At 36.3% G+C, this 15,058-nt stretch overlaps 1 protein-coding gene across 1 annotated transcript in view; it reads right to left on the minus strand.

Moving 5' to 3' along the window:
• The window catches only part of Snca (synuclein alpha), an 89,900-nt gene that overhangs the window by 62,247 nt on the left and 12,595 nt on the right, over positions 1 to 15,058 (minus strand). The window contains exon 4 of the mRNA XM_021190761.2: positions 14,675 to 14,817. Within this exon, the coding sequence (XP_021046420.1) occupies positions 14,675 to 14,817 (143 nt within the window). The remainder of the gene's footprint in view (positions 1 to 14,674; positions 14,818 to 15,058) is intronic.

A 15,058-nucleotide genomic window follows, 5' to 3' on the forward strand; every position in this document is an offset into this window, starting at 1 on the left:
CTCTCTCTCTCTCTCTCTCTCTCTCTCTCTCTCTCTCTCTCTCTCTCTCTCTTATCCTTGTTATTAAGTAAACTGAAGTATTCCTTTCCAAGGAATTTACCTTTTTAAAAAAAAAAAAAAAAACTGGCATCCTATATGACTAGTTAAAGGCAATAAAGGCAGAANGAACATGAAATCTTTTCTGGGCCTACCTCTGAGTTTCATTTTCTTGCTTATATTCTAATTACTACAGGAAACATTGTGTATGTTTGGATTTGAGCTGGGGAAAATTGTTTCGGAAGGTGTTATTTCCAAAGGAAAATGCACAGTTAAATGTTGCTTTCAAATACAAACATGTATAGTTCAAAAACTCCCACATGACATGTGAGATTCCTGTTCAGCTATAAAATAAACCCATACACTACGGATGTGTCTAACTACTGGGAGTGAAATGACGATAACAGAAAAGTTCCAGAGTGTGCTTTTGTGGCTTTCTGTGTCTTACCAAACTGGATAACAAGCACATAGGGAATGATATGTAATACAGGGATTTCTCCCTACTGTTAATGATATTAATAAAAAGAAGAAGATAACATTCTAATGGTACATGAAAATAAAGATAATGGCTATTATGACCTGAATATCCCCAAAACCCATTACTTGAAATGTAGTCACTAATGTCCCAATTGTGAGGTAAGGCTCTATACAGGTAATAGTGCCATGTGGTGTTTGTGCTGTACAAGGAGGCAATTTTACCCCTTCAGTTCTATTCACCTTGAAAATGCTCCCCTCGATGACACAGTAACAAGATGTCACCGTAGAACAAAGACGAGATCCTCCAGGACACGAAACTCATCTCAATCTCTGAGTTCCCAGATTTACAATGTGATAAGTAAATTCTGTTTTTCACGAATTACTCAATTGCATGCATTTTGTTACCCTAGCATATACTGACTATGAGGAAAACTCTCTCTCAGAGTCCAAACATAAGAATTGGCAAAGCCACCTAATTATCAGGGCTCAGAAGATCAGAAATTCTTGTCAAATATACATGAGCCAATAAATTAACCACTCAGGTAATACAATTCTTTGCTCTTAGAAACCTTTTGTTCAAGTGTGTTCTGGTATTTGGATAAGGCATGCAATTATCATAAGCCAACAAGAAAGAGAATTGCTGAAATGGTATTTCATATTGATTTAATAATTATTATCAAGAGTAATATATAAAAGAACTAATCCAGCTAGGAATGTTTAATGATCAAAAGCTTCAGAACTTCACAAAAGAAATCCGATTTCTTTTGCCAGGCAGTGGTGACGCACACCTTTAATCCCAGCACTTGGGAGGCAGAGGCATTGCTGAGTTCGAGGCCAGCCTGGTCTACAGAGTGAGTTCCAGGACAGTCAGGGCTACACAGAGAAACCCTACCTCAAAAAAACAAACAGAAAGAAAGAAAGAAAGAAAGAAAGAAAGAAAGAAAGAAAGAAAGAAAGAAAGAAAGAAAGAAAGAAAGAAAGAAAGAAAGAAAAATCTGATTTCATTCTGGGAGGAGACAAGATGCAAATTGATTGATGTCAATGGACTGGGTCCCAGAATTCAACCTTCTATATCACTACAGTTATAATACTTGGTGCAAAGTAGAACACATAGTATGAATTAGGTAGGCCAATTCATATATGTGTGGCTAAGTAAATGAATAAAGAACAATGGTCACAGTCATATTAATAACTGCATTAATGCCCTGCATAGCTAAAATGATTTTATAAATCAATTAAAGTTGGAATTTGGACAAGTACAATAAAATGTTGTATTTTTAATTTCTAATTGTATTTAAATGAAAAGAGTGCTTAGAAATACACACACACATCACACAACATGTTTGTTTTAATAACAAAAGTGTTTATAAATTTAATACTGTTCTATAACCTCATCTTTTCACTTAATGCAGCAAGAGCAACCTATTATGACACCCATTACTCTTTTGTACCTTTCTGTTCAAGTCATTATTACATGGGATAAGCCATAATGTATTTAGCCTAGTGGCTATTGCCAAGTTTCTAGAATTTAAGAAATGCATCATTACCAATGCTTTGATAAATAACCTTATATGTAAATCTAGAACTGTTAAACTCTTGAACACAAAATACAATACACTGAATGGAGAGGCATACTTGCAGTGCTTTTCCGCCAGTGTACCGTGTGTACTTAGGGATGCTTTTATCACTGCATTTTTAATCTGTGACACAGACATGCTCAACATGTGAGCATCAGCAGAAAGCCCTGTGCCCTTCCCACACTAACCTCAGTTCATGAGATTCAACACTGCAATGACAGATTCCTAGGTTTTCTGGGTTCAAATTAGGTGTTGGAAAGAAGGGTAGGCTGGCTCACCACAAAGAGAGAAGAGAGCAAGGAGAAAGTTCTCTTTCCCAAGGCCGTAGGTTGGGATTGTGCTAGTGAGGCACATCTCAACCACACAGGAGAGTAGTCACAGGTAGAGCCATTCAAAAATCTGGGATGACTACCAAACACCAGCCAGAGCAAGAACACTCTGTGTCTTTCTTGCTTCTTCTTCTCTCGGCAGAACCATAGTGTTCAATAGACCTTAGACAAGACCCCTTAAAGTTCTGTGAGGAGTTGATCTATGGGACAACTCCTACTTTAGGAATTTCTAGCACATTGAATTGGCATAAGGGGACAGTTTCTGTGTGTACCCCTCTAATGTCTGAGAGGAAAGGGGTTAAGATAATGAGGTTGCCCATTTCATAGCTGGTCTAGCTAGACTCTCACCATCTAGGCTATCAGAATCTTTTCCGTGATTTGATGGGAAATCTCACATGGAGCACAGGAATTATGTCTTTGTCCGCCTTTCAAGAATGTTTTAAAAAGTGTCTCCAAAAAAATAAGTTGTGACATGAAATGCTGAGAGATCATCACTTGCTATGAGTGTCCTTTTATCTGGGATCTAAAATGACTATTACTAAGACAAGGAAAACAGAGTGAGGAGGGTCATTACCCAGGCCATCTTGTATCTGTGTTCCAAGAATATTTAGAATTATTCTCTATGCATCTGGTGTGAAGAGACACTAAGAAAGATATTTATACCCTTGCAATATAATGCTAAATACTTGGTATTTTCAATTTAAATGATAATTTTTTAAAATTTATTTATACCAGTGTTTCTCAAAGTCCTTTGAACAGGACGCTTTCGAATTAAAACATGAAGGTAACATTTAATAAAACCTAGTGGTTTTGAGAAATTTAATTCAAAGTAACAGAGGTGTCATTGCTAACCTCAATTGTGAATTTGATGGAATCTAGGATCACCTAGGAGATTAACCTCTGGGAATGCCTGTGAGAGGTTATGTTGATTAGGTAACTGAATTGGGAAAACTAGAAACTAGTCCACTGTGAGTAATACCATGTCCTAGGCTAGGGATTTGAAATATATATATATATATGACTGAATTGCTAGCATTCACTAGGTTTTTAAACGTGATGCTTCACGTTTCTGCTGCCTCTGCTTTCCTGCCATGATGTACTGTACCCATGATTTGTGAATGAAAGAAAACTGTTCTACTTCAAGTTGCTTAAGTCAGAGAATTTTAATCAGATCAACAAGGAAAAAAAAAAAAACTAAGACAAGGAATGTGACTCATTTTATTAAGCCCAATAAAGAGATCTCCTCTCTCAAGTGTATTCCTTTTGGTGTTAGACCACTTAACGAAGCCAAACCACACCAAAATGGAAAAAAAAAATCATCTCAATAATCACATAGAAACCAAAGGTATAAATAGAAACATCAGATTCTTTACAGAAAAATAGCACAATTATGTTACAGTCCATTTGATTGTTTGTCTTTGCTGCCACATTTCCTTTTCATTCCAACTCTGCAGTTGGATGGTCAATTACAGAGGATGAGGGCTTCTTTAGAAAGGTTAAATGAGTTGCCAGGGTTCTAGCAATGCATAATTGAAAAACAACTGTCCTAAAATTCAAGCCACTGAATCGAGATACAAAACATTTTGAGCTCATTTCATTCAGCAATTCTATTTCATGGATAAAAATGTCAGTGCTCAAAGCAGTGTGGTGACCTCATCCAGCATGGTGAAAGAGATGAGAATAATGCCACACTCCATGAAGTACAGAGCTGCCCTCTATACCCAGCCACACTTTCTATATGCTTGAGTAAAATAGGGCATATAAACCAGACCCTGGGGATAAAGATCAGCACCAGATGGCTGTCAAAGTGGATGGAGTAGCAGGGATGAAGTAGCTCTAACAGAACATGCAAGAACTACCTCTGTCTCAATCCTACAGTGACTGTCCTCCATGCAGTGATGATTGCTACTATAAGCAACTCTGTTAGTTTTAGCAGAGATATTTTGAAAGGTATTGGCCTTAGATATGTTGTAAAATTAAATTAAAGATGAAATATTCTAGTAATTTTTAGACTTTGTATGAGAGGTAGATTAATTCCAAGCTAGGTAGCATAAGTAAGAAGCACATGCCTACCCCCAGAGAATTATCAGATAACACACAATCCACTGCACAAAGCTTGAAGTGTCCAAGATAAGCTGAGTATTCACTTCCTAAAGTTGCATGATAGAAAATCATATAACATATTTAAATTGTTTCTCATTTTTTTTCTGTGTGGACACCCAGTAATCAAATAGAGATGTGAATCTTCAAACATCCCCTCACAAGTGTGGTTAAAATGTAAATTTCATTTTACTTCTTGCATACACAGACCTGCAACTGTATTCATTTGTATGAACTGAGTTCCAAGCAAATTAGTCATATTGTTTGAATAAGAACATACTAATGACAGATAAGACAAAAAGGAAGTTGAAATATACATTTTTCCCATTTTTCATTTATTTCACCATTATCTATTCACTGATTTCAGACTACACTGTTTGTTTTACTATGTATTATAGCTCTAAAGGAAATTAAATATTACCATGAAAATATTATAAATATGCTTAATAATTCCACTACACCAGGGAGTAGGGTGGATTCTTAAAGTATACCTAAAAATTAAAATGTTATTAGAAATTTTAATAAAGATTCTCATGGAGGAATTCTTATGTATGAATTGAGAATTCATTTCCACCTATTAGAATGATCAGATTCATGATATATAACATCTAATTCCCAGTTTCATGATCATAATATTCCAATGCAAACACAACTGGTCTTATTTATTTCTATTTCTGAAATTGTTGAGGGAAGTATCAGTAATTGAATTATGTCCTGAATTGTTGTGTGTTGTGAATATTTGGAAAACTATAGGACATTTTTCTGTTATTTTACTTTGATAAGTAGCAATGCAAGCTATGTTTCTAGTCAAAGCCTACATCCAAAAAAGGAACTAATCAAATATTTCTTACTCTTTGAATTTGGGATAAGATTAGTGACTGTCACATAAACACATTTTAATCAGATTCTGCCTCCATATGAAGAGTTTGCCATTTCATTACAAAATAAAAACACAAGTTAGATGTGCAAAGACATTAAAAAGAATACAGTCAACTGTGTGAGCAAGTCTGGAGAGCTCAGGAATGTAAAGACAATACCTAATATAGAGTGTATGTAAGCAATTTTCCAAAAGAGTAACTTTTAGCTTCTGTTACTAAAAAATAAAGAGGAATAACTCTGTGAGATAGCAGGCATGTTAACTTGTTCCATTGTAGAAGTGTAGTGGGGGGTGTGTGCATATATGTGTATCATTTTTAATCCCTTTAATAAATAAATTTCATACAATCATGTAAGTTTGAAATCATCTTAAACATAATGGTAGCAGTTCAAATGAAACCCTATCAAAAATATTATACAATGGTTTTATGTGAAAGGACAGTAGCAATGTATGTTCACATGTATACAACTAACACCAATTAGGACAACAATATCAACCAACCAGATCCCCCAGAGTTCCCAAGGACTAAACAACCAACAAAAGAGTATACATGGAGAGACCCATGGCTCCAGCTGAATATGTAGCAGAGGATGGCCTTGTCTGGCATCAACGGTAGGGGAGGCCTTTGGTATTTAGAAGAATCAATGCCCCAGTGTAGGAGAATGCTGGGGCAGTGAGGTGAAAGTGGGGGGAACACCCTCATATCAGCAAGGGGGCGAGGAAACGGAGTCGAGGTTTTGTGCAGGGAAACCAGGAAAGGGGATAACATTTGAAATGTAAGTAAATAAAATAACCAATAACAAATTTTTAAAACCAATTCATGAAAGTGTAGGAGCACTTGTTAGAATATTAATCTCTGCCAGCATTTGTGAGGAAATAAACAGATTGCCTAGTATAGCTTGTATTTGTCCACTGGTATGCTTAAAGTCATACTACCATGCTGGCCTTACAATTTCTCTTGTAAAGAGCGTCATCCATAGTCTTGCCTTTAAACATATTTATTCTTGTCTATGTTGCTGAAGGTTTCCTGCTGGCAGATTATAAACCACTGAACATAGAACTTGAGTGGAAAAAGTTTTGTGTTCTTGTGTCTAAACAGCTGAAATATTATGGTTATTATTTGGCTGAGGCTACTTCATTTGCTATTCACAAAAACCCAGTTTAACCCAGTCTTTGAATTATAACAAAAGCCATTTAACTCTTTCTATAATAGATATAAGCTTAAGGAATATACCTACTATGGTCATTTTTTTCACTAGGGATAATCATGTCTGTTGCCCTCAGTGGCCTACATACATCAAGACAGGTCTATGCATTCATGATTCATGCATTTCTTGCTGATCCATCTCGATACCAATCACATATTAGCAAATGACTCAGTGCTTTGGAATTATAACAAACAAAAGTTCAGTAAGCCTATTTTTCCTTACAATTACAAAATTATTTTCCATTTAGAACTTTCTTTGATTAGAAGTCACTAATATTCACATTCATGTCCATACATATAAATGCAGTGAAACATTCAAGTACAATACAACCACTCAACATGTGTGTTTCTAAGTAGGAACAATGTACACGGTTGGCATGTTCTCCTTTTAGTAAAAATACTATTTTAGATGGATCACATTGCAAAAATGCTACTGATGATATGTAGCATCATTGATTTAGAAACAGATCAATTAAGCCCATTGTGTTTATTCCTTTGAGGGGTATTATCATACTTTAAGATTCCAATGATGTTCACAGACTCTACAGCCACAGCAAACACAGAGCAGATCATTCACTGTATCACAAAGCTTTCATTTAGGTGTGAATACTGTGTTGACTATCTTCAACTGAGCAGACAGGACTTGAGATTCTAATACTTTCAGATGACTTACTACATTGACCATTATTAAACACTGAAGGAAAATATCTTACTATAAAGGAAAGTATTTCACTAATCCTTACCTTTGATTCCACCTGTAATATATGTATTTCTCTAGAGAAATGCAAAAGCTTGCCTATGGCCTGTGTATTCTTTGTGAGATTGTGATCAAATGACTCACCTAGAGGCAGCATATGTCATCAGATCAAGCTCAGTTTCAGTGTTTAAGAGTTAATCTGCACAACACTGCGCACATCAATCATGCCAACAGGAAGCAGGGAGAATAATGTCATGATCATTAAAGACCATGCCAAGCATGACACTGTTCTTTCTGCATTTGGTTAGTTCTCTTCTTATGAATCAAGAAATGATTATAGACTGCATGTGTTTTATTCTGTCTTGAAATTAAGGTTTTCAAACATTTTTATTCAGGGAATTTAGAGTTCTGGTTGGGTGAGGGCAGGGGACATCCTTGTGAAGACATGGAACAGTCAGAGGGTGGACAGGGTGGGGGGAATAAAATCTGGAGTCTAAAAAAAATAACTACATAAAATAAAATGCAATCCAAAAAATAAAACTGACCAGACAGATAAATTTAAAAAATTATTTACAATCCAATGATGAATGTTTTACAATTATCAATGCTTCAGTACTTCCTTCTGACTCTGGAGAAAAATAATTAACACTCCTTATCTTTGGTGATTCAAGCTTACCTGTGTGAAAACTATGAGTTCCATGTGGATAGGGTGATACCTAAAAGCACAGGATAAGAGGCAAAGCAACATCATATACGCAAGACAGCACACTCCACAATTAACTCAGTCCTTCACTCATTTTAAAAACATTTTAAAATATTTGGCTACAACTCTTCAGAGCATTCTAAGTTGAACTAAAGAGATGTCCATTTATTTAGCAATGGTTGATTTGAACAGTAGGCCCAAACAGAACACCATTAAGCAGCTATAACAGACAGACAGGCCAGATGTCCCAGATAGATGCTTTGTGACTAGCTCTGCATTGTAAACACTTCCATTACTCAACAGCATGGAGGCCAGTAATTTCCTTCGTTCAGCATTCTTGGTACAAGCAGATCTTTCTCTCTGTCAAAAGGGGGACTAGTTTCATCTGCTGTGCATAAAACCACTACTAGCTTGTATTTCTGTCAACTCATATTAGTCAGTTTCCACTGTAAAAATCAACTGAATGAGTTTGTAGCAACTAATAAGTTTTTACACATAGCACATTGTAAATCAGGTCTACCTATTACTGAGTCATTTATAAAATCTTCCATGTTTTATATCATTAAGTGTTTATGCCTGCTTGTTTATAGTACAGTCATAATATATACATATGTTTTATATGTGCAAATTGATATGTACATGTAAAAAATCTAAATATTATACCAAATAGAACTATTAAACAAATAAAGTTGTTTCAAGATATGAAATCAATAGGCAAAATTAAAACTCAGTTTTACACAGATATCTAAGAAAGAAACCAGTAATTCCATTTAAATAGTGTCAAGAGCATCAAGAGTATCAGTAAAAAAATACAGAGAAATAAATTGAATGAAGGTTTTAAATCCTAAATAACTGAAAATTATAAAACATTGATTTTTTTAAAAAAGGAGGAGACAGAGGTAAATGGGAAGAAAACCTGTATTCATGGATATAAAGAATCACCAACATCACCAAAATGGCTTAGAGTTGGGTTGTGCTTCGTCCCCAAACTAAAATGAAACATTTTACAGACATAGACAAAAACCCTAAACCCATAAGAGTCAAATCAGAGGGCTTTATTCAAAGCCACCTTGAGCAACAAGCAATAACATCAAATTTTCAAATTCGACCTGGAGGCATCAGAATGCCAGATTTAAAAATCTGTAACAAAGCTTGAGTAACCAAAACAGCATTATACTGGCATAATGTGTACACTGGACAGAGAACTGTAAACCCACAGACTCGACAGCAGGCAAGCTTTGCCAAAAGTGTCAAAAGCACACAATGGGGAAAGCAGCTCTAGGAAGTCATAAATGACATCACTGTGAAAACTGAACAGCCAAAAGCTCAAACACAACATTCAACACAACTTTAAAACTATTATAATAAAGCACAAAGGAAAATTTCTCAACATTGGTCTGAACAATATTTTGGGGGCAGTGGGCAGGCAAAACTCAAAGTCTACTGGCTAGAGTACAAATATATAGAAGCTGCATCAGACTGACAGCTTCTCCACTGTAAATTAGACCACTATCAAGATACAGGAGTAACCTGTAAAGAGGAGAAACAATTTGTAAACCATGTATATGTTCAGTGCTCAATAGAAAAAAAAAAGTAAGTAAAAATAGTATCAGAGCCAGAGGGAATGGAAGACACCAGGGAAACAAGGCCTTTAAACGTGGCAGAACCAACACACACAGGAACTCACCCAGCCTGAGGCAGCATGTACAGAAACTGCACAGCTGCCCCAGAGGGAGTCCTAGGGAATGAAAGGAGAAGTGGACACATGCCTCCAGCCCTCACCAGAAGCTTGCTCCAATCCGTAACCACTGGCAAATAAAAACTTAGTTTCTCCAAGCAAAACTCGCTGGAGTAACAAACTATGCCCAGCAGTAGATGCCAAATAGAAAATGACCTCAGTGGCATCTTTGGAGGTTCTTTGTCTTCTAATATTTTGTCAAGGCACTGTATTTAACTTACAGGTCTTTAAGCATATATCATTGCTTCCATTCTTGTGGTTTATATGGGGTTCCTGTGTCTGTCAATGTATGTCTCTGCATTCATTTGTGTTTTTGTGCTTTTTCTTTCACTGCTTTTCTTCTGTTTTTGTTTTATCTAATTTTATTATTATTCCTTAGATACCAGTTTGTTTTCTAAGAGACACAGAAAGGGTATGAATACAAATGAGAGAGGAGATGGGGAAGAATTGGAAGGAGTTGGAGGAGGGGAACTATATTCAGAATATACTGTATAAAAAAAATCTAGCCGGGCGATGGTGGTGCACACCTTTAAGCCCAGCACTCGGGAGGCAGAGGCAGGCGGATTTCTGAGTTCGAGGCCAGCCTGGTCTACAAAGTGAGTTCCAGGACAGCCAGGGCTATACAGAAAAACTCTGTCTCAAAAAAAACAGAAAAAAGAGAGAGTGAAGTTTATAGTGATAAGTGTTCATATTAATAAATACAAGAGATATGAAAAAATCTATTTTGGTTAGGAGAAAAAAATGGACAAAAGAAGCTTGAGAGTTGGCTCTCTGGGTAACATGCTTGCTGTGTAAACAGGTGTCCTTGATGTGGATCCCCAAGACCCACGTGAAAAGCCAGGCTTGACAGTGCACACCTGTAAATTCAACACTAGGAAACGGATACAGTTGAATTCTGAAACAATTGACTGAAAAAAATATCCCAATGTCAATCTATGTACTCTATACAAGCCTGTACAGACAAGTGAATTTGCATAACACACACACAAACTCACATGCACATATTACATACATGCAAACTACACATAAAATGCACTATATATACTATATATATCACAGACACATATCATATATAAACACACCAAAACACTACACATACACACACATACACACACACACACACACACACACACACACACACACACACTGAACTAATTGGCTGGAAAGACACTTATCAAAGAAGACATACAAATAGCCGAGGGCTATATGAAAGTCATTCTTCACTAACACTTAAGTAAATACAATTCAAAACCACAATGATCTATTATCACCTTATAGCCATTAGACTAGTCATCAAAACAACAACCCACAGCAAGAATCATGAGGATGTATAGGACAGGGAAGCTTGAGTACCTCTGCTAGAAATGTAACTCAGTCACTACCAAGTCCTCAAACACTAAAATCACAGCTACCATATAGTCTGAAAATCAAATTGGTAGATATAAAGAAAGAAACCACTCACAATAGTTAAGATGGGCAAACAAGCCAAAGAGTAATTAGCAGCTGAATGGGTAAAGATGTGTGTGTATATGTGCACAAATGCAATATTATTTAGCCTTCAAAAGGTCTTTACCGATAGGGAAATCCTTACATTTGCCACAGCATGGATAAACCTTAAGGACATTATACGATACAAAGTAAACCAGAAGAACAAAGGTATATACTTTGGGATCTCTCGTCTATGTAGAGCATATTCTAAGAAAACATCAAGTTCATAGAAGCAGGTTAGAATAGTGGCTACCAGGGGCTGGAAGGTGGGTGATATGGCAAGATGTTGCTCATGAGTTATCAGGGGTAAGGAACTGGGAGGGAGGGAATGCCCTTGAAACTTAATATGTGACACAGTTGTTGCAGTTAATAATACCTGACTGCCGCCACAGTCATTTAAGTCATTGATTACGTTAATTATCTTGATTGCTACAGTAGTTTGTGGTTGTATGTACACTTAATATAACATTCTTCTGTTAACATGCGTTACGACATAAACACATTCTTCTTTAACTGGCTGTACCTTATTAAAGCTGGGAACAGGACTGAAGAGATGGCTCAGCAGTTAAGGGCACTGAGTGCTCTTCCAGAGGTCCTGAGTTCAATTCCAAGCAACCACATGGTGGCTCACAACCATATATAATGGGGTCTGATGCCCTCTTCTGGTGTGTCTGAAGAGAGCAATGGTGTACTCATATACATAAAATAAATAAATAAATATTTACCAAAAAAAAAAGAAAAACTGGTCCTTGAAACCCAACCACTAAGACAGTGTGGATAATCCCTTCTATTAGCCTTCTATTAGTATTTTTGAGTGCTACTGATCAAATCCCTGTTTTTCTAAGTTTCTCACACACCAGAAAAAAATCATTATTTGTTACAAATGGGCCAACTGGGGTCACTGACAATCAATTAAAAAAGTTAACACATGTGTTCTTGTTTCTTTTCACCAAGATAATTTTAATTAGAATCTGAAAGATGAAATAAAATATTTCGAATTTCACTAGAAATAAATTCAAGTTTATTTAAACTGTGAATATGTTTTGCATCAAGAAATATAGCCACAATTACTGGCATTTACTTGAGTATTTCTTGAGTTATTGTAGATATTCAGAACTTCATTTCTAAATTGGGCTTTATCAGCTTTTTCGTAAGGTAGCAGAACTCAGAGCTCCCCATTATATAAGAATAGGTCTCAGGCACTTAGCACAAGTTTTCATAGCTACCAAATGACCACTATACTATGAAGATCACCCATCTAACCCCAAACCAACAGGGTTTTATCCCAATTTTTTTACTGCAATTTCTGTTTATGACTTCATTTTTATATTATAAAATTTTAGGAGCCCATAGTTAACTCCTCTAGGAGAAATATCTGCAAATGTTTCATTTTGTAACACTGGTAGATTTCTGCTTTAGAATACTAAAATAAGGATTGTTATTATAAAAGGTAGAAAATAAGTCTGAGTTGACAAGATGTGAAGTGTTTTAATAAACCATTTGTGACTTATAATGCATGTTTTAAGTGCAGGCAAAGTGGGAAACGGAATGAGACATGCTTCGCAGCCTTTATACATTCTGAAGCACTAAGTTTTTCCACTAACTCTAGTATTACACAATTCAATCAGTAGACAAAGGAAGGTACGTATTGGTGACATAGGTAGACATGTGATGTGCAGATAGATGTGTGTGAGGGTCATCAGGTAACTCCAGTCACTACAGGAACTTGATACTCACTTTCCCTCTACAAATTCCACATTCCTCATTGTACATGAGGAGTTGGTTTTAAATTGAGGGTCTGTTGATGCCCTTCCTTTGGTGCTTTGTTGTACATGTGTGATCATGGGATTTTCTGACAAGAGGTTCCCTTGTTTTCATTAGATTGTCACAGAACCTGCAATTCTAGACTCCTCGATACTAATCTGATGTCTCTTAAAATTTTAAGTATGGTAAAGATAAACAAATGATTACAATGTCAAATGGAAAATAGGCATTAATATAGTTATTACCACAAAAATGAGATTACCACAAAAGCATATTGCACTCAGAGCAGAGTTGACTTGATCAGTCCCATGTTGACGTCAGCTGAGCACTTCTCTGAACACTTCCTAGATTATCTTGGGTTATATTTAATTGCCCTAGCAACAGAACTGGCTATGAATCCTCAATTTCCCAGTCCATTATCCATGGTCTGTTCTGCCACCTAGGATGACTGAGATAGAGAAAACCTACAGTAGTCTGCCCACAGGTGAAAGTATCTTTCTTTTGGGTTTCAGGATGTCCACTTCAGAACCCATTTGATTACAACTTTTGGATCAATCAATAGCCAAAGGTTTTACACCATGCATATGATTATTAGTCCTCAGAAAATTGTCATCTCTGCATTCTTTCTATCCTTAATAAGCCCTTATTCCTTATTGAATTTGTAGTTAGGAACTTGCCTAGACACATGAAGTATCAACAATCAAAATAAATATTTACATTATGATAGTGCCTTCCTGGACAAAGAAAAATAAACAACATACTCAGACCAAGTAGATTATTTAATTTATTTTAAATGCAATAACACGTTATCAAACAAGAAGAAATAAGAATAGAAAGGTTACGGTTTTCATGGGTGAGAATGGTTCCAACTTTAAGTAAGTCAGGCATTGCAAGGAAGGTGTCATATAACAAAGACCCAGAACCAGAGAAACGGAAAACCAAGTGTGGGCTTTTGGGGGGGGGGGGGGCGAGCTGGAATCTCTCAAAAAATATAAAAGGACATGTGACATAAAAATGCAAAACTCATCCTACTGTAAGATCATGAGGTTTGTGAAACCTGTTTCTTTAACATTTGATAGGAAAATTATACCTAGAATATGTCACTGAAGCCTCATATTTATACAGAAGCATATTTAAAATTCTGAAAATGTAAGAATCACCATATGAAACCATGATTTGTTTTTGGTATGCACTTTAAGTCTTCCAGTTGGCAAAATCATGTTTGGTAATGAGTTGTTGCATGATATGCAAATATGTCATTTAATAAGAGATGACATCATTCCAAAGAAATCGAATGAAAGATCTTCATTCTGAAAATTTAGAAATTATTCATGATTGCTTCTTGGCCTTATGGCTAAGATCAAGTGTAGAAATTACTCATGAAAATGCTTGCTATTGCCATAAAGAGGAATTCCAGACCCACCATTTATATGAAAGCAACCATTCTTTCTGAAATGTCACTGGTCTCTTAGTGTTTACTACATTTTTTAGTTCTGTAGCTTTCTTCCAGAAACTAAAACAACCAGGGTTATTGTGTGCATGACATTTCCCAAGGAAATCAGTACTTCAAAATAAGAGCCCTTTAAAGGCAGCCTTTCCCCACAGTGTGCATCATATGCATGCTCTCTTACGCATGCAAGGACCATGGTGTCCAGGGTTATCATAAAACAGACAGCCATACCTTGCCCATCTGGTCCTTCTTGACAAAGCCAGTGGCAGCAGCTATGTTCCCAGCTCCCTCCACTGTCTTCTGAGCGACTGCTGTCACACCAGTCACCACTGCTCCTCCAACATTTGTCACTTGCTCTTTGGTCTTCTCAGCCACTTAAGAAAATCAAGAATGACAACAGAGTAAAACGTGATGGTGTGACAGAGACTTTAATAATTCCACTTCTAGTGGCTGTCAATTTCTATAGACACATATACCATAGGTAACAGGAGCCTGAAGAAACAAGACAGCAAGGTAGAAGTGACATGTTTCACCAAACACTGAATATGAGTTTAGTGCAGAAATTAGAATTTGGGAGTTTAATTATAACACATAGCAACAAGTGAATTGGATTTG

The sequence above is a fragment of the Mus pahari genome, chromosome 2 (assembly GCF_900095145.1).
Source record: "Mus pahari chromosome 2, PAHARI_EIJ_v1.1, whole genome shotgun sequence".
In the NCBI taxonomy this organism is placed as follows: domain Eukaryota; kingdom Metazoa; phylum Chordata; class Mammalia; order Rodentia; family Muridae; genus Mus; species Mus pahari.